Source organism: Schistosoma haematobium, chromosome 7 (assembly GCF_000699445.3).
Source record: "Schistosoma haematobium chromosome 7, whole genome shotgun sequence".
Classification (NCBI taxonomy): Eukaryota; Metazoa; Platyhelminthes; class Trematoda; order Strigeidida; family Schistosomatidae; genus Schistosoma; species Schistosoma haematobium.
The window spans coordinates 1,204,617-1,226,131 of NC_067202.1; the positions used below are offsets into that span (position 1 = coordinate 1,204,617).

The following is a 21,515-nucleotide window of genomic DNA, read 5'->3' on the forward strand; positions in this document are numbered from 1 at the left end:
AAATAGGTTATGCTGGAAACACAGAACCTCAGTCAATCATTCCTTCTTGCATTGCCGTAAAGGAATACAGTAAAGTTGGCACCAGAGAAGTTAGACGACTTGGAACTGGTTTAGATGATTTAAATTTCTTCATCGGAGATGAAGCACTCGCTCTCGAGGGAAAAAATGACTTCTCAGTGAAGGTGAGTTTTCATGAGCGCTCTGAAGTTAACTGTCTATGAATGCATATCAACCTAGGGAACTCTCTTTGATTCGACTATAGGATCGATTTAAAGTATCGCGACAAATGTATTCCGTTAACCTCGAAAGAGAATGGTGCATCGCAGGGGGAATACTTCGGCGTTATTTCAGGCTACCAAAGTAGTTCTCTCGAGGCCAACAACGTCGCACTTATTAGTGCAGATTAGTTACATTATGATCCACGGTCGCTTAAAAGTGTTCATTCATAAGCTTTCGATCTTGTCAAAGATCGCCTCCTGTTGGCCGCACTTTTTAGTCTGTAGACTACTCGAAAACTGTTCTGGAGTACAAATTTATTACTTGTAACGTAATCTATTATTGGTCCCCAAGTTGTCTTATCAAGTTTTTTAATATTATGATTCCGTTTCTTGATAAGAATAAGAGATTCCAGGGTTTCCACATCTCACATAACATAAGTCACTCTCGAGCATATCTGGATCCACTTGTCGCCTCAAAATACTGTTTGGAAAGATGTTAGCACAGACTCAGAAAGCCCAGTTAGCTTTCGCTAACATGTGTTCAAATGGTTCAAATGGTTGTGGACGGAATAGAAGAAGCTTTCGCTTAACAGGCTTCCGTGTCTAGTAGCAGGGGGTCACCAAATCCTCCAGGCAGGAACCTAGGTATGTTAACAAAAAAGGAGGAAAAGAAATTGGTAAATCATAGTGTGATGCTGTCCTTGGTCCTTAAGAATAGGTCAAGTGCCTCTTAAAGGATTCCTGAGAAGTCGCTTGGACTAGCTCGGCCGGCAGCGAATTCCAGCATTTGACAACTCTTAAGGAGTAGAAGTTGTGTCTACATTCCGTCTTGCTATGTTGTGTTTCCAGTTTCTGGGTGTTACCCCTTAGGTTATTATTCGAACTAAGCTTAAGTAGGTGTTTAAGAGGATGTCCAGAAGTGTTAAGAATACTATAAGCCATTAATAAATCACCTCGAAGACGCCTATACTCTAATGGGTAAAGGTCTAGTGAATAGCCAAGAACGAACAAAATACTCGTGGCACACAGGTTTTCACACCGCGTTACCAAGTCTTGGAACCTGTTACCCTTAGAAGTGGTGTCTACCCCATTCTCTTGACTCGTTCAAGAAAATAGATGCTGTCAGAAGCTGACTATGAAATGGATTACACAAACAGTATGCTCTCTGTTCTCAATACACAAATCAGGATCTAAAGTCCAGATTTGTATGTTGAAGATTTCTAGAGCGGAAACTTTGGATATTGCGTTACGTTGAACTATGATCGGCCGTCTCCCAGCCATTGTAATTGATAATGGCACAGGGTAAGGTTCACAGATCGTTAACTATCTAGTTTATAAAGATACTCTAAAATAGGTTATGCTGGAAACACAGAACCTCAGTCAATCATTCCTTCTTGCATTGCCGTAAAGGAATACAGTAAAGTTGGCACCAGAGAAGTTAGACGACTTGGAACTGGTTTAGATGATTTAAATTTCTTCATCGGAGATGAAGCACTCGCTCTCGAGGGAAAAAATGACTTCTCAGTGAAGGTGAGTTTTCATGAGCGCTCTGAAGTTAACTGTCTATGAATGCATATCAACCTAGGGAACTCTCTTTGATTCGACTATAGGATCGATTTAAAGTATCGCGACAAATGTATTCCGTTAACCTCGAAAGAGAATGGTGCATCGCAGGGGGAATACTTCGGCGTTATTTCAGGCTACCAAAGTAGTTCTCTCGAGGCCAACAACGTCGCACTTATTAGTGCAGATTAGTTACATTATGATCCACGGTCGCTTAAAAGTGTTCATTCATAAGCTTTCGATCTTGTCAAAGATCGCCTCCTGTTGGCCGCACTTTTTAGTCTGTAGACTACTCGAAAACTGCTCTGGAGTACAAATTTATTACTTGTAACGTAATCTATTATTGGTCCCCAAGTTGTCTTATCAAGTTTTTTAATATTATGATTCCGTTTCTTGATAAGAATAAGAGATTCCAGGGTTTCCACATCTCACATAACATAAGTCACTCTCGAGCATATCTGGATCCACTTGTCGCCTCAAAATACTGTTTGGAAAGATGTTAGCACAGACTCAGAAAGCCCAGTTAGCTTTCGCTAACATGTGTTCAAATGGTTCAAATGGTTGTGGACGGAATAGAAGAAGCTTTCGCTTAACAGGCTTCCGTGTCTAGTAGCAGGGGGTCACCAAATCCTCCAGGCAGGAACCTAGGTATGTTAACAAAAAAGGAGGAAAAGAAATTGGTAAATCATAGTGTGATGCTGTCCTTGGTCCTTAAGAATAGGTCAAGTGCCTCTTAAAGGATTCCTGAGAAGTCGCTTGGACTAGCTCGGCCGGCAGCGAATTCCAGCATTTGACAACTCTTAAGGAGTAGAAGTTGTGTCTACATTCCGTCTTGCTATGTTGTGTTTCCAGTTTCTGGGTGTTACCCCTTAGGTTATTATTCGAACTAAGCTTAAGTAGGTGTTTAAGAGGATGTCCAGAAGTGTTAAGAATACTATAAGCCATTAATAAATCACCTCGAAGACGCCTATACTCTAATGGGTAAAGGTCTAGTGAATAGCCAAGAACGAACAAAATACTCGTGGCACACAGGTTTTCACACCGCGTTACCAAGTCTTGGAACCTGTTACCCTTAGAAGTGGTGTCTACCCCATTCTCTTGACTCGTTCAAGAAAATAGATGCTGTCAGAAGCTGACTATGAAATGGATTACACAAACAGTATGCTCTCTGTTCTCAATACACAAATCAGGATCTAAAGTCCAGATTTGTATGTTGAAGATTTCTAGAGCGGAAACTTTGGATATTGCGTTACGTTGAACTATGATCGGCCGTCTCCCAGCCATTGTAATTGATAATGGCACAGGGTAAGGTTCACAGATCGTTAACTATCTAGTTTATAAAGATACTCTAAAATAGGTTATGCTGGAAACACAGAACCTCAGTCAATCATTCCTTCTTGCATTGCCGTAAAGGAATACAGTAAAGTTGGCACCAGAGAAGTTAGACGACTTGGAACTGGTTTAGATGATTTAAATTTCTTCATCGGAGATGAAGCACTCGCTCTCGAGGGAAAAAATGACTTCTCAGTGAAGGTGAGTTTTCATGAGCGCTCTGAAGTTAACTGTCTATGAATGCATATCAACCTAGGGAACTCTCTTTGATTCGACTATAGGATCGATTTAAAGTATCGCGACAAATGTATTCCGTTAACCTCGAAAGAGAATGGTGCATCGCAGGGGGAATACTTCGGCGTTATTTCAGGCTACCAAAGTAGTTCTCTCGAGGCCAACAACGTCGCACTTATTAGTGCAGATTAGTTACATTATGATCCACGGTCGCTTAAAAGTGTTCATTCATAAGCTTTCGATCTTGTCAAAGATCGCCTCCTGTTGGCCGCACTTTTTAGTCTGTAGACTACTCGAAAACTGCTCTGGAGTACAAATTTATTACTTGTAACGTAATCTATTATTGGTCCCCAAGTTGTCTTATCAAGTTTTTTAATATTATGATTCCGTTTCTTGATAAGAATAAGAGATTCCAGGGTTTCCACATCTCACATAACATAAGTCACTCTCGAGCATATCTGGATCCACTTGTCGCCTCAAAATACTGTTTGGAAAGATGTTAGCACAGACTCAGAAAGCCCAGTTAGCTTTCGCTAACATGTGTTCAAATGGTTCAAATGGTTGTGGACGGAATAGAAGAAGCTTTCGCTTAACAGGCTTCCGTGTCTAGTAGCAGGGGGTCACCAAATCCTCCAGGCAGGAACCTAGGTATGTTAACAAAAAGGAGGAAAAGAAATTGGTAAATCATAGTGTGATGCTGTCCTTGGTCCTTAAGAATAGGTCAAGTGCCTCTTAAAGGATTCCTGAGAAGTCGCTTGGACTAGCTCGGCCGGCAGCGAATTCCAGCATTTGACAACTCTTAAGGAGTAGAAGTTGTGTCTACATTCCGTCTTGCTATGTTGTGTTTCCAGTTTCTGGGTGTTACCCCTTAGGTTATTATTCGAACTAAGCTTAAGTAGGTGTTTAAGAGGATGTCCAGAAGTGTTAAGAATACTATAAGCCATTAATAAATCACCTCGAAGACGCCTATACTCTAATGGGTAAAGGTCTAGTGAATAGCCAAGAACGAACAAAATACTCGTGGCACACAGGTTTTCACACCGCGTTACCAAGTCTTGGAACCTGTTACCCTTAGAAGTGGTGTCTACCCCATTCTCTTGACTCGTTCAAGAAAATAGATGCTGTCAGAAGCTGACTATGAAATGGATTACACAAACAGTATGCTCTCTGTTCTCAATACACAAATCAGGATCTAAAGTCCAGATTTGTATGTTGAAGATTTCTAGAGCGGAAACTTTGGATATTGCGTTACGTTGAACTATGATCGGCCGTCTCCCAGCCATTGTAATTGATAATGGCACAGGGTAAGGTTCACAGATCGTTAACTATCTAGTTTATAAAGATACTCTAAAATAGGTTATGCTGGAAACACAGAACCTCAGTCAATCATTCCTTCTTGCATTGCCGTAAAGGAATACAGTAAAGTTGGCACCAGAGAAGTTAGACGACTTGGAACTGGTTTAGATGATTTAAATTTCTTCATCGGAGATGAAGCACTCGCTCTCGAGGGAAAAAATGACTTCTCAGTGAAGGTGAGTTTTCATGAGCGCTCTGAAGTTAACTGTCTATGAATGCATATCAACCTAGGGAACTCTCTTTGATTCGACTATAGGATCGATTTAAAGTATCGCGACAAATGTATTCCGTTAACCTCGAAAGAGAATGGTGCATCGCAGGGGGAATACTTCGGCGTTATTTCAGGCTACCAAAGTAGTTCTCTCGAGGCCAACAACGTCGCACTTATTAGTGCAGATTAGTTACATTATGATCCACGGTCGCTTAAAAGTGTTCATTCATAAGCTTTCGATCTTGTCAAAGATCGCCTCCTGTTGGCCGCACTTTTTAGTCTGTAGACTACTCGAAAACTGCTCTGGAGTACAAATTTATTACTTGTAACGTAATCTATTATTGGTCCCCAAGTTGTCTTATCAAGTTTTTTAATATTATGATTCCGTTTCTTGATAAGAATAAGAGATTCCAGGGTTTCCACATCTCACATAACATAAGTCACTCTCGAGCATATCTGGATCAACTTGTCGCCTCAAAATACTGTTTGGAAAGATGTTAGCACAGACTCAGAAAGCCCAGTTAGCTTTCGCTAACATGTGTTCAAATGGTTCAAATGGTTGTGGACGGAATAGAAGAAGCTTTCGCTTAACAGGCTTCCGTGTCTAGTAGCAGGGGATCACCAAATCCTCCAGGCAGGAACCTAGGTATGTTAACAAAAAAGGAGGAAAAGAAATTGGTAAATCATAGTGTGATGCTGTCCTTGGTCCTTAAGAATAGGTCAAGTGCCTCTTAAAGGATTCCTGAGAAGTCGCTTGGACTAGCTCGGCCGGCAGCGAATTCCAGCATTTGACAACTCTTAAGGAGTAGAAGTTGTGTCTACATTCCGTCTTGCTATGTTGTGTTTCCAGTTTCTGGGTGTTACCCCTTAGGTTATTATTCGAACTAAGCTTAAGTAGGTGTTTAAGAGGATGTCCAGAAGTGTTAAGAATACTATAAGCCATTAATAAATCACCTCGAAGACGCCTATACTCTAATGGGTAAAGGTCTAGTGAATAGCCAAGAACGAACAAAATACTCGTGGCACACAGGTTTTCACACCGCGTTACCAAGTCTTGGAACCTGTTACCCTTAGAAGTGGTGTCTACCCCATTCTCTTGACTCGTTCAAGAAAATAGATGCTGTCAGAAGCTGACTATGAAATGGATTACACAAACAGTATGCTCTCTGTTCTCAATACACAAATCAGGATCTAAAGTCCAGATTTGTATGTTGAAGATTTCTAGAGCGGAAACTTTGGATATTGCGTTACGTTGAACTATGATCGGCCGTCTCCCAGCCATTGTAATTGATAATGGCACAGGGTAAGGTTCACAGATCGTTAACTATCTAGTTTATAAAGATACTCTAAAATAGGTTATGCTGGAAACACAGAACCTCAGTCAATCATTCCTTCTTGCATTGCCGTAAAGGAATACAGTAAAGTTGGCACCAGAGAAGTTAGACGACTTGGAACTGGTTTAGATGATTTAAATTTCTTCATCGGAGATGAAGCACTCGCTCTCGAGGGAAAAAATGACTTCTCAGTGAAGGTGAGTTTTCATGAGCGCTCTGAAGTTAACTGTCTATGAATGCATATCAACCTAGGGAACTCTCTTTGATTCGACTATAGGATCGATTTAAAGTATCGCGACAAATGTATTCCGTTAACCTCGAAAGAGAATGGTGCATCGCAGGGGGAATACTTCGGCGTTATTTCAGGCTACCAAAGTAGTTCTCTCGAGGCCAACAACGTCGCACTTATTAGTGCAGATTAGTTACATTATGATCCACGGTCGCTTAAAAGTGTTCATTCATAAGCTTTCGATCTTGTCAAAGATCGCCTCCTGTTGGCCGCACTTTTTAGTCTGTAGACTACTCGAAAACTGCTCTGGAGTACAAATTTATTACTTGTAACGTAATCTATTATTGGTCCCCAAGTTGTCTTATCAAGTTTTTTAATATTATGATTCCGTTTCTTGATAAGAATAAGAGATTCCAGGGTTTCCACATCTCACATAACATAAGTCACTCTCGAGCATATCTGGATCCACTTGTCGCCTCAAAATACTGTTTGGAAAGATGTTAGCACAGACTCAGAAAGCCCAGTTAGCTTTCGCTAACATGTGTTCAAATGGTTCAAATGGTTGTGGACGGAATAGAAGAAGCTTTCGCTTAACAGGCTTCCGTGTCTAGTAGCAGGGGGTCACCAAATCCTCCAGGCAGGAACCTAGGTATGTTAACAAAAAAGGAGGAAAAGAAATTGGTAAATCATAGTGTGATGCTGTCCTTGGTCCTTAAGAATAGGTCAAGTGCCTCTTAAAGGATTCCTGAGAAGTCGCTTGGACTAGCTCGGCCGGCAGCGAATTCCAGCATTTGACAACTCTTAAGGAGTAGAAGTTGTGTCTACATTCCGTCTTGCTATGTTGTGTTTCCAGTTTCTGGGTGTTACCCCTTAGGTTATTATTCGAACTAAGCTTAAGTAGGTGTTTAAGAGGATGTCCAGAAGTGTTAAGAATACTATAAGCCATTAATAAATCACCTCGAAGACGCCTATACTCTAATGGGTAAAGGTCTAGTGAATAGCCAAGAACGAACAAAATACTCGTGGCACACAGGTTTTCACACCGCGTTACCAAGTCTTGGAACCTGTTACCCTTAGAAGTGGTGTCTACCCCATTCTCTTGACTCGTTCAAGAAAATAGATGCTGTCAGAAGCTGACTATGAAATGGATTACACAAACAGTATGCTCTCTGTTCTCAATACACAAATCAGGATCTAAAGTCCAGATTTGTATGTTGAAGATTTCTAGAGCGGAAACTTTGGATATTGCGTTACGTTGAACTATGATCGGCCGTCTCCCAGCCATTGTAATTGATAATGGCACAGGGTAAGGTTCACAGATCGTTAACTATCTAGTTTATAAAGATACTCTAAAATAGGTTATGCTGGAAACACAGAACCTCAGTCAATCATTCCTTCTTGCATTGCCGTAAAGGAATACAGTAAAGTTGGCACCAGAGAAGTTAGACGACTTGGAACTGGTTTAGATGATTTAAATTTCTTCATCGGAGATGAAGCACTCGCTCTCGAGGGAAAAAATGACTTCTCAGTGAAGGTGAGTTTTCATGAGCGCTCTGAAGTTAACTGTCTATGAATGCATATCAACCTAGGGAACTCTCTTTGATTCGACTATAGGATCGATTTAAAGTATCGCGACAAATGTATTCCGTTAACCTCGAAAGAGAATGGTGCATCGCAGGGGGAATACTTCGGCGTTATTTCAGGCTACCAAAGTAGTTCTCTCGAGGCCAACAACGTCGCACTTATTAGTGCAGATTAGTTACATTATGATCCACGGTCGCTTAAAAGTGTTCATTCATAAGCTTTCGATCTTGTCAAAGATCGCCTCCTGTTGGCCGCACTTTTTAGTCTGTAGACTACTCGAAAACTGCTCTGGAGTACAAATTTATTACTTGTAACGTAATCTATTATTGGTCCCCAAGTTGTCTTATCAAGTTTTTTAATATTATGATTCCGTTTCTTGATAAGAATAAGAGATTCCAGGGTTTCCACATCTCACATAACATAAGTCACTCTCGAGCATATCTGGATCCACTTGTCGCCTCAAAATACTGTTTGGAAAGATGTTAGCACAGACTCAGAAAGCCCAGTTAGCTTTCGCTAACATGTGTTCAAATGGTTCAAATGGTTGTGGACGGAATAGAAGAAGCTTTCGCTTAACAGGCTTCCGTGTCTAGTAGCAGGGGGTCACCAAATCCTCCAGGCAGGAACCTAGGTATGTTAACAAAAAAGGAGGAAAAGAAATTGGTAAATCATAGTGTGATGCTGTCCTTGGTCCTTAAGAATAGGTCAAGTGCCTCTTAAAGGATTCCTGAGAAGTCGCTTGGACTAGCTCGGCCGGCAGCGAATTCCAGCATTTGACAACTCTTAAGGAGTAGAAGTTGTGTCTACATTCCGTCTTGCTATGTTGTGTTTCCAGTTTCTGGGTGTTACCCCTTAGGTTATTATTCGAACTAAGCTTAAGTAGGTGTTTAAGAGGATGTCCAGAAGTGTTAAGAATACTATAAGCCATTAATAAATCACCTCGAAGACGCCTATACTCTAATGGGTAAAGGTCTATTGAATGGAGGCCTTCTTCGTAAGGTTTTGTTTTGGGTGCTCGAACTGATTTCGTTGCTCCACGTTGGGTACGCTCAAAAGTGACCTTGTCGTTTTGGAGTGAGGGAGGGAGTACTATGTTTCCGTAGTGTAACTGGGCACGGATGAAACTATTGACGATTGTATGGAAAGTTCGTCCGTCAAACTGTCCAATAATGCGCTTTATCGTTACCAGTGCAAGGTTTGCTCGGAAGGCGTTTTTGTGACAGTTAGCGTAAGACTTTAAATCATGGGGCACCAAGAATCCTAAATCTTTTTCGACTTGGGATACTACTAGAGAGGAGTTTCCTAAGTTGTAACTGTAGTTTGCAACATGTCGCAGATGAACTACTTTACACTTTGAAGTGTTAAAGGTAAGTCCGTTATCGTCTGCCCAACTTTGAAGTCGAGTCAGATCCTCCTGAAGTGCCTGTATATCGTCTTGGTTGCGTATCTCTCTCCAAAGTTTCAGGTCGTTGGCAAAAAGTAATAGGTCTGACGTTACCTGTTGAGGAAGATCATTTATGTAGATCAAGAAGAGAAGAGGCCCTAGTACTGAGCCCTGGGGGAACCCACTAGGACATTCCATAGCCTGAGATAAAGTGAAATTAACCCTAACCTTAAAGTGTCGATTTTTTAGGTATGAAGTAAGCCAATCGATTAGAGGTAGTTTGATACCTAGTCGTTTGAGCTTATTCGTAAGACACAAGTGGTTAACCTTATCAAAAGCTTTTGAGAAATCAAGGTAAATGATATCAACCTTTCCCTTGCGATCGAGGATGCTTGTCCATCTGTCAACCGCAGTCAGCAGGTTGGTTATACAAGAGTAACCCTTCCTGAAACCATGCTGTTGGGGTGAGAAGAAATTTAAGGACAGTAGATAGTCGTTTAAACTGTCGCATATCAGGGACTCCATGAGTTTTGAAGGTAATGACAGAAGAGCCACCGGCCGATAACTTGAAGGTTCATTGCGTCGACCTCCTTTGAAAATTGGTGTGATGTGAGCCAACTTCCAATTTTCCGGTAATTTGCCTCGGCTTAGCGAGTGTGAAAACATCACGCTAAGCGGCGTAGCCAGGATTGAGGCTGCCTCCCTCAGTATGGCAGGATGAACCATATCCGGGCCAGGAGAAGTATCTAATCTTAAGTGCTGCAATTTCCGGAACACCAAGTCAGCGCTTAGGTCTACTTCGGAAAGTCCTGTGGAATTGCAGATGAAACTGTCGTCAGTAAAGTTGATGTCAGCCAGTTGAAATGTTTGAGAGTAATGTGCCGCCAGAAGGTCAGCGGCGTCGCCATCGTTGTTGGTCGGGTCGTTGAGACCTAGCAGTTGGGAAACTCCAGTTTTGGCTTGACGAAGAGAGGCTGCATAGCGGAATAGGCTTCTAGGGTTAGAGGGAAAAATTTGTCCATAAGCTTTGTCTGGTACTGAAGCCTGTCTTCTCTTATAGCCTTCGTGCATATGTTCCTTATATGTTTATATTGCCTATACGCTCCGTCGTTATCAGTTCGTTTGTATTCTACCCAACAGTGCCTTTTGCGGCTTAGCAGGCGAAGGGTGCGGTTCTTGATTACTGTAGGTGGCTTGCAGCTTTTGGGAACCGTTTGAGGAACTGAATGGTTTGTAGCACATAGGAGCGTGTGCAGTAGGAAGTCCCAATGACCGTCCACGTCGAGTTGAGGGTGAACATCCCAAACCACCTGTTGTAGATAGTCATGTAGAGCTGGCACATTCAGCCGTTTAAAATTCCAACGCAAATTATTGTTGGGATACCTTAACTTAGTTTTGATGACAAAACTGAAGGCTATGACGGCATGATCGCTCTTTCCCAGAGGAGCCAGGATTGAGAGGTTGTCAACTAGGAATTCTTCGTTTGTGAATACACAGTCTAAGCGCGATGGTGCCTGACTGTTTCTCCAACGAGTTACCGACCTCACATTTTCATATAAGCCCAAGTCATCGATGAGGTCGAAGAACCGAGCTTCAATTGAGTTGTCGCCTCCAGTGTACGTGTGTTCCGCGAAGTTGACTCTAGGGAGATTAAAGTCCCCTAGAATCAGGATGTGTGTGAAACCGAGACGGGTGGAGCGGGATAGTCCTTCCAGCATACGACTATCGTACTCGATGTCGGCAGTTGGCTTCCTGTAAATGACTCCGACTAGACACCTCGAAGTACTGGACAATCTTACAGAGCACCATATGGATTCCTCAAGATTGTTAAACTCGAGGTTGTGAACTTGGTGCACCTCCAAGCAAGAGCTTATGTATATGGCTACTCCGCCCCCAATTCCTGTTTTTCTGTCGTTGCGGAACAAAGACATCCCAGGTAATGCTAACTCTTGGTCCGAGAACTGAGAAGATATCCAGGTTTCAGATATTCCTATCAGATGGGCCTTATTAGCGTTGCTAAGTTCACGTAATTCATCCAGTTTGTTTGGTAGACTCGCGGCGTTCATATATAAGCAGTTTATGCTTTCAATTTGGAACGCGTGAGCTTCGTCCTGTTTTTCTGTATGAGCCTTATGTGAATGGACAGGTAGCCCCCCGATCGAAGCTGCTACCTTGACACGGTGGTCGGGCTTGCCTATCGTGATGACCCAACCGAGCTATATTGGTTGGAACATATGTTCCTGCAGGTTCTACCATGCCAGGCAGGTCGATTGGTGAACGGTAAGACTAAAAGCAGCAACTCAAGGTCTGAGGGCGAAGTCGTACTGCTGACTGTACAGAGGTGTGACAGCAGGAAGGTGTTTCCCTCAGACAACCAGTATGACAGCGATGCTGCCTTCCCACAAGGAGGGGTGGGGTTAGAAAAGGTCGACCCTAAAAATGTCACACCTCACCTTACCTCACGGATTTCCGTCTCCGGCGGTAAGGCCCTTTGAAGAACGGAGCTAACACGTCAAAAACCTTCCACAAAAAGGCCGTGAGCGACCGGCCTCAAGCAGTTGTCCCTTGTGCTCTGCGGTCACGCTCCCAGGTCGTCAAGACTACTACTAATCCAATTTCCTTTTCAGGTTCCTCAAGAAATACCTTTCTACGGTGTGGGCAGCCGGGAAGTGATATCAGCCCTCATACCCGTAACAGCACAAGAGACCAAGGTGGTCACATTCAAATCCTTCCTACACCTCCTAATACCTCTCTTATCTCCACGACTAAGCCTTCTCACGTCCCTTTATCACCTTGCACCGCTAGGGCAAACGATTCGAGTACGTGGAACGCCATTCCTGGTCTCCTGAAACCACGCTCTAAAGTATATGTAGGAGCTTTTAACGTACGAACACTTTGCCAAATAGGACAGCAGGCTTCCCTAGCTAGGACTTTAGAATCCTGCGACATCAATGTGTGCTGCGTCTCCAAAACGCGCATACAGGATCCGAGTAGCGTCATTCATTTGACCTCACCATGCCAAAACAAAGAACCGACTCGATTCACGCTTCGTGTATCTGGAAGCCCTGATCCTGCTTCCTGTGGCCTCACCGGCGTAGGTATAGCATTGAGTCCCAGGGCAGAACTACCTCTCCTAGACTGGAACCCAGTAGACAGTCGTTTGTGCGCTGTCCGACTGAACGGAACAGTAAGGATCCGGAAAGATAGGGACACTCGTCGTTGCCTCTTCGTCGTCTCTGCCTATTCTCCCACTGACTGCAGCGCAGATGATGTAAAAGATGAGTTCTACAGAAAGCTTTCGGACCTTCTTCGAAAAGCTAGGCGCTCGGATGTAGTAATAGTGGCCGGTGACTTTAATGCTCAAGTAGGTAAACTAAGCGATAGGGAAAGACACCTAGGTGGATCTTATGGTGTCGTGGCTCAAAGAACAGATAATGGCGACCGTCTGTTGCAGCTATGCTCAGATAACCGCCTGTTCCTTGCAAATACTAACTTTAAGCATAAGGGAAAACATCTTTTAACATGACGACCCCCTAATTCGTCCCAACGTTGGACCCAAATAGATCACATCGCTATCAGCCACCGATGGAGGGGCTCGATAGAAGACTGTCGCTCATTCTGGAGCACATGCCTAGATTCAGATCATGCTCTAGTGCGAGCGCGTATTTGCTTGCGTCTTACTGGACGTAGGAAAGACGCTGCAAGGAAACCTCTTAGGGGCCTACTTAATGATAGTCAAGCTAAGAGTATATTTCAGGAACAACTAGGAAAACAGTTAGGCAGCCATGTATGTGATGCCCACCCCGATGCAGCATGGAATGATATCCGAAAAGCTGTGGAAACAGCAGTGATATCTGCTAGTACGGTAAACCGTAAGGTTAGGGAGCAACACTGGATCTCAGCAGCATCTATCTCACTGATAGATGCTCGGAAACTCATTCCACCTGGCTCTGAACATAATGAAGAGCGGAGTCAGCTTAAGTGCAAGCTGACAAGAAGTCTACGCAATGATCGTGAACAGTGGTGGGTAGCGAAAGCAAGGGAGATGGAAAAGGCAGCGGCAATAGGTAATAGCAGATAATTGTTCAGACTCGTTAAGGAAACCGGAATTAGGAACCCGACCATTAGCGAAACAATCTCAGAGAAAGATGGACATATTATTCATTCTCAATCCAGGAGATTGGATCGATGGTCAGAACTCTTTAGGGATCAGTTCAACTGGCCTTCAGCCACACTTCGGTTTCCCACGATCTCTAGTCAACCTGAATGGCAAGTTAATGTAAGTCCTCCGTCTCTTTACGAAGTTGAAAAAGCAATAGGAAATCTGAAGTGAGGCAGAGCAGCAGGCCCTGACAGGTTCACTCCTGAGATTTTTAAGGATGGTGGTCCAGTATTAGCAATGAGATTAACCGAGGTCTTAGGTAGAATTTGGGAACTGGACGTAATCCCATCTGACTGGTCTCAATCACTGATTGTGCCAGTCTATAAGAAAGGACAAAAGTCCTCTTGTGACAATCACAGAGGAATCAGTTTGACCAATATAGTGTCTAAAATATTAGCTTCAATAATACTTCGACGCCTAATCAAAGCTCGTGAAGAGCAGATTAGAGAAAACCAGGCCGGTTTTCGACCTGGACGTGGTTGTATAGATCAGATATTCACACTACGTCAGGTTCTAGAACACAGACACACATTCAGACGCCCCACAATGGTAGTATTTCTCGACCTTAAGGCGGCATTCGACTCTGTTGATCGTGAGGTTCTATGGCAGTGTTTGTCACTGAAAGGAGTACCAAAGAAGTACATTAACCTTATAAAGGCTCTCTACTCGAACACAACTGGTAGAGTGAGAGCTTATGGCGAACTGTCATCAGAATTGATTACCTCAAGTGGTGTTCGTCAGGGCTGTCCACTCTCCCCATTCTTGTTCAACTTTGTGGTCGATGTACTTTTAGAGATAACGCTCTCCTCATCTAAATTTCCAGGGGTTGAACTTTTATCGGGAGGTTCACTTGTTGACTTAGAATATGCAGATGACATAGTTTTATTTGGTGAAGACGCTGACAAAATGCAGAGTCTTCTGACCACTCTAAGCAACAATGCAAGCATGTTCGGGATGCGATTTTCTCTCTCGAAATGCAAAATGTTGCTTCATGATTGGGTTACATGGACACCCGAACTAGTGATAGGGAGTGAAGTAGTTGTGCGTGTCGATCGCTTCACTTATCTTGGAAGTCTCATCAGCCCTTGTGGTTTAGTGTGTGACGAAATCTCAGCACGGATACAGAAGGCTCGACTAGCTTTTGCCAACTTGCGTCATTTATGGCGTAGGCGAGATATCCGTCTATCAACCAAAGGACGTGTTTACTGCGCAGCAGTTCGTTCCGTCCTACTTTATGGTAGTGAAACATGGCCGGTAAGAGTAGAGGATATCCGTAGGCTACTAGTATTTGATCATAGGTGTCTTCGAAACATTGCTCGTATATCCTGGGACCATCGAGTAAGTAACACAGCTGTTAGGAAACGGGTACTAGGTAAGGATGGCAAATCAATTGATGAAGTAGTGAAACTTCATCAGTTGAGATGGCTGGGACACGTGTTACGTATGCCCAACCACCGACTGCCTCGACGTGCAATGCCCAGTGGCATAGGAGTAGGTTGGAAGAAAGCTAGGGGCGGCCAAACCAAAACATGGCACAAGTCCATGAAGTCACTGACAAGTGAACTGAGTCATGTTGGTAGGTGTAGACTACCTGATTGGGGACCGCGAGATGATAGCAACCGATGGTTAGAGACCCTGAATGACATGGCTCAAAATCGTTTGCAATGGCGCAGGTGCATCCACTCTCTGTGTTCTCCCAAATTCTAATCTTCTGAATTCTTCATGTCCCTTTTTTCCTCTTTCCAAATTTATTTCACTGTATTATACTCTTTAAATAACATCTCCAAACCCTAATCTTCCCGATTACTGCTTATACTCTTATTACCTCTACCACTACGGGATTTGAATCGACAACTGCATCTCTGTGCTAATGTGGTGTGGCAACTCGAACTGATGTACGTACGTACGAAGTTCTACGTTGTTACTGACTGACTGACTGGACAGGTAGCCCACCTATATGAGGTTTGCCGAGGTGGTAGGCCCTGTCCTTTACACGTTTTTTTTATCATTTAGACAGTCCACAAGTGGAATGGTCAGCTCCAACTTGCTTTTGTGTTTGGTCCTAGTTTCATATGGCCTATCCGGGTGCATGTGGATTCCAGGTGGCAAACGACGTCTGTTGGCACGAAATGCCTCCAGAACTGCAGCCGCCATGTGGGAAGATGGGAAGGTTATCTTCATTAGACGAGGTCTAGGATGACCGTCCTTCTTGGCTAGTCTCGTCACATGCTGAGTCAGTATGTGTTTGAGCCTCAAGGACTGTTTGATGAATTTCCATTCCCTGATGTCAGAATTTGATTGAGTAGGGTCTGCATTTTCCGGTATACCTTGCACAATTATGTTTCTTCCGCGGAAAAACTGATCGCGAGTCTCTTTGGGGATGTTCCGTATGATATTGCGCTCAGAGTACGGTATGTCGGGCAATATTTTTACGTTACCATCGGATTTCAACAAGTGACTTGCTAGCAAGACGTCCTCAACGTCGGCAGCATTCTTAAGTGTTACTCGGAGAAGCCTGGGGTGATTTAGATGCTTAGAATCCTTTCCTCGAGTGAGCCGGGTGACCGTCAAAGGCTCTATTCTAGGAAGTTCGAGCGTCTTGTTCAATTCACCCCAGAGCATCCTGTTGTTTTTGTCCTGCAGACTGAGAGGAAGATCAGGATTGTCAACGAGGTTCATGATAATGAGAGAATCGTCGCGAACTGTTGTTAATTTACCAGATTTCACGATGGGTTCAGGTTTAATAACTTGTTGCTTGGAGGTCAGTGGGCGTTTTTGAGTCTTGGGCTCTTTGTTGACCGGACGAACAGTCTTGGGGGTAGACTGTGCGACCAAATCACCAGTTATTTTCCGTACAGCAACACTTGGGTTGCTCGGCTTAGGCAGTGATGCCTGGTTCTTTTGGGCTCTCTTAACGTGGGTCGAATCACCTACTGGGTTTTTGGGAACCACTGTTGTGTTCAGGGACCCTAAGCTGGGAGACCCGAGTTTGCTTAAGGAGTCTAGTACCGTCGACGTAATGATGGTGCTGAGCCTCGACACGTCATCATTAGTGTTGACGGATGCTCCATCGGTGGTATACCTATCGGCATCCCTATTTTTGTGTCCGTCGCACGCTCTTGTTTGTCTACCGGTTTTTTTTACTATCGTTATCTAAGTTAACTGACAACTTGTTCCGAAGACCTGTCAGTAGGACAGTGATGTTACTCAGCAAGACTACAGCGTCCGTGCTGCACGTGACACACACCCACTTTTGGTCTGACTTGCTGAGTCTGTTGTAAGCAGTTGCTGTCAGATCTGTGCATGCTTCGTGGGACCAACTTTTGCAGTTGTCGCACTGCATGCCAGTTGTAACAGCAAAACGGCATCCCGGACGTTTGCATGAGTTTTTCATGACTGTGTTGAAGCAAACTATGTTATGGATGCTTGCAAAAGCCTAAGACCTTTAAAAAACACACTAAAAAGCACACTGAAAACAGACAAAAATAGGTAAAAACGAGTGATATAAACTGAGAACTAGTCTATACGTGAAAAACAAGAAAAAAAACCGAATAGTAAGCTGAGGCAAAACCACAGGTAACTATTAAATATGGTGAAACTCAAAAAAAAGTAATCTACCGAACGTATAGCTCAGGATAGATTCTTTAGAACTGAAATGGTACTTTTGTTGCGTAAGAACACAGCAAAAGTTTGATATATGCAAATCACGTTAGGACTAAACTTCCCGTTCGAAAAGCGCGTGTTGGTTGTCACTTAGATGAAATGTCTGTCTGTCAACCAAAAAATAAATATACAGTGCGGCGGTTCACCTACTTAATGGCTGCAACGTGGCCTTAAGAAGTAGACGACATTCATAGGCTACTAGTATTCGGTCATGGGTGTTTTCGAACCATTGCTCGTATGTATTAAGACCACTAGCTGAACAATTCTAAGGCTATGCGCTCAGGACTAGGTTAAATTGTCAGGTCGGTGAGTGATACTGTTGTTTTTCATTAGTTGTCAGTCAGTCAGTCACAACGTAGAACTTCGTACGTACGTACATCAGTTCGAGTTGCCACACCACATTAGCACAGAGATGCAGTTGTCGATTCAAATCCCGTAGTGGTAGAGGTAATAAGAGTATAAGCAGTAATCGGGAAGATTAGGGTTTGGAGATGTAAACTTGCGGTTCTTGTCTGTGTTCTCGGAACGGTAGCCTATTTATAGTAAGACGTGATTTTCAACCACCGAGTTACAGACTTGGGTTTCAATCAGTTTCCTTCAGTTTCGATATCCTGGTAAAGTCACTGGGTGCACTACATTTACGCTGTGACATTCAAGTAATTTAATTCGTTTACCAAGTTTTGATTAATGTAATCAACTTCAATCCACTTTTTATTGAGGACATTGCTGTACCGGCTTTTATTAACCTTAAATTCGTGTTTCATCTAGCCAAAGAATAAGTAAACAATTCATGTTTACCTTGTTACTTCCTGTTCTAAACGCACCGATAACCAACAATCAACAAGAATAAGTATTACGTTCTTCGCTGTCATAGAATAACATTTCAATAACCTTCCAGGTCCTCAGATTGAAAAATCACAACATCGGAAGACTTAGCAAATTTGATCAATTCAAGTTGTCTCGCTTCATAACAACAGAAATATTCTTACTGGTTTTCAGACTATTCATATTCTATCACTAAATTTTTACAGTAACTAAGCCAAATTTTAAGTGCTGTCCACATTGACTTTATTTTCATATATATTTGGACATGTATCATTGTTTACTGACAATAGAACCATACATTATAACAAACAATGAGTACAGTGTAGAAACAAAAGGGAAAAATTAAAGAGTAAAACTTGCAAAGCAAACATTTCGAATGATTCTACGTGAAATAAAATTGACTTCTCGCAAGATTACATCTTATTGTTTACGGGTTATTCGAGATTTAATTAAAGCAGAACTTTTATTTGTCTTATTTCTGAGCTATGTTATGTATCGTTCCAAGTCATTAAATTTTGCGACCCTTCCTTGTTGACTTCTGATTTTTTAGGAGGAATGACAAGTAGCACATCAGTCATGACTGTATTCAAAGACGGTATTAGTCTAAAATCGGGTATTTACGTGAATTCTCATAATCTTATCTGCAAATAACAGATTTTTATTCACAGGTTTAACGATTCGTTTGAACCTAAACACCCATAGTGTAAACAGTCAGTTAGTATTAATCGCTTATACATCTCCAAAAGCATTCAAAATGCCTGACTTGGTCATCCATTTTTCTATTTAAAACCGCTATTGTTGATCATTTTGTTTGGAAATTCATTTAAATGGTAGAAAGATTATCTTAGTTGTATTTAGGCTGAAATATGTCTATAGAAACTACCAAATTGTACTTTTTCTCGTCAGCTACTTTTCACTTTGATTGAACCTATTTACCTAGTTTTGAAATGGATAGCAATTGTGTCGGATTATTATCTGTTGGTATACTACCGCAATGTAGTCCTGGAGATGTTACAACTCGTTGAATAGAGATGTTAAAAAGAAGTCTTAGCACAAAATCATTTTGTGTTCTCCTTAAACAGTAAGACTTAATTTTCATAGAAATCAAATCTGACATTGTTTAATATCCTTATCCTTGTTATTTTCCATTTCATGGCATTTTATAAGTTTTCTAGTAGTTCCGTTTATTTTCATGCCATCATTTGGATAGTCCTTGGATTTTGGCTACTATTGAACGGAGAAATTCAGCTTCATCAGCCTTGAGCAATAACTGACATATCCAGATCAAGGCAACCTATTATTATTATTATTATTATTATTATTATTATTATTATTATTATTATTATTATTATTATTATTATTATTATTATTACGGTAGCAAGAACAACACATCACTATTCATTCCACCGTTAATATTCAAAATCTGTATCAATTGATAAAGATAAATTAGAAGTGGGTCATAAGGCTGATGTAGGAAAACACTGTTGTTTCTGGAATCATAACTAAATACTATGAACGGTTAAAGCCTTAAACATACGATAATTTAAACTTATTATTATTTTCCATAATTTAGTGGCCTATTCGTCATGGTATTATTGAAGATTGGGACTTAATGCAACGTTACATGGAACAGCTTATTTTCAAACTACTTCGAGCAGAGCCTGAAGATCATTATTTTCTTTTGGTATGCCTTTTATTTTATTATTAAAAATAATCCTAGAATTCACGTTGATTAACATCAAATGTATTATTTTTTTAGGCAGTTGGCCCCTTTTATAAATTTCTACAGAGCAATGAGATCAGATCAGATCAGCCCCATCTTTTCATTGTGCTGTCGATATTATTTATTTATTTAAACATATAAACATTGATACAAAGAGGCACTGAAATATTTATGGACCACACAAATCATTGAGTTTGTGTGTAGGCTGGAATACTGTCCAGGTCCCCAAACCAAAGCTAATGGTTTTCCCAGAAGGCCACTCACCAAACCTTTGCCCCAGACGTCTAATCCATAAGACGGTGGAGGAACGTTAGTTGTTGCTGTCATACAGTGGCCATTGGCCAAGAACAGGTTTATGCGGCACTTGTTATCTTAGAATTGTGATGCCTATATGCACGACTAATTTCGAATCAGGGTTTTCCAACTCCACTAGGTGGATTCTCTGTACCCATTAACCAGGTTTGGGTGCCGGACCTTTACTTCCCGTCTTTTCAATTTGATAATCAATATTCCAACCACGAAAAGACAGCAAGTAGAACTTCTCTGGCTGTAATTATATACGCGTGGCCGTATGTTAGCATTTCGAAGAAGAGGGTGGTTTCTCTCCACTTTCGGGCGCATTTGGGGGGCAAAAGTATGTGGAACGCTTCACAATTTTGTATGTCATCCTTGTCCAGGGGCTTGTTAATTTTTTCTGTATCGTTCCAATTTTAGTATATGTACCACTGAACCGACCATACGAAGTTGACATCAAATTAAGATCCATGTATCTACGTAGATTTTTCAAGTATTCACCTGGAGACCAAAAAACGTATCTGAAAACCTTAACTTCTAATGACAAAAGGAAAGGTTTGAGAAAAAGAAAATAACTGTTATTTGATAAACACTCCGTCACCATGTCAAAAAAGTCTAATCACACTCGTTGTGTTTACATAGGTTAGCTCATAGGTAGGGACGGAATGCGCTTCCTGGATCCCACTGCTAGCCACCATCCAGCTTTGTTTTTAATGTTAAATAGTAGTTTGAGCCTTTGGCTTTTTCGTTACAGGTTGACCAACTATGTGTGCTAACAAGGCACATGTATCTAAACTGATACATAACAAATGTTTTTTGTCATTTGAATGATCTGACTGAGCAGGTGTGTATGATAGTCTGTATGTGTCTACATACTTGCTTATCTTTCTTTCCTATAAATGCTGAGTCTAATTTTAATTACATTGGATAGGCTTGTGTGCCTTCTCCGATCTGTGTCTTCCATTATCTTTCCGCATTTATGGGTATCTGAAATATTATATGTGCCTGAAAACACTGTCTCATTCGACTTTTGATATTCCGTTATTCCAAACGTTTTAAGTCGACAGAACGTATGCAAAGTTAAGTTGGACATGTATTTCATTAAGGTCAACATCCACTGATTCTAATGTAGTCAAACAGAGGGCATTCAACCGTAATATAAATATAAATATACAATAAAAAGGAATTTTGTGCAAAATGAAGTGTGGTCTTAATTATCACTGATAACTGACTTTTCTAGCCACATATGTGTATTTATCTTTCTATAATGTTTTCCACCGTTACATTTCTGTCGACAAACTATTCAGCCATATGTAGCTGGTCAAACAAAAAGCATTATCCAAGTGCAATATTAAGAGTTAGATGCGTGGTGATTTGATCGTTAATACAGTCAAAGTTTATCC

The 21,515-nt window shown here is 41.8% G+C and overlaps 1 protein-coding gene across 1 annotated transcript in view; it reads left to right on the forward strand.

Annotated features, from left to right (window-relative positions):
- Window positions 1-21,515, forward strand: part of ACTR3_4 (Actin- protein 3) — a gene marked incomplete at its 5' end in the record, with an annotated part of 62,793 nt that overhangs the window by 23,574 nt on the left and 17,704 nt on the right. The window contains one exon of the mRNA XM_051219574.1: window positions 19,669-19,779. Within this exon, the coding sequence (XP_051064193.1) occupies window positions 19,669-19,779 (111 nt within the window). The remainder of the gene's footprint in view (window positions 1-19,668; window positions 19,780-21,515) is intronic.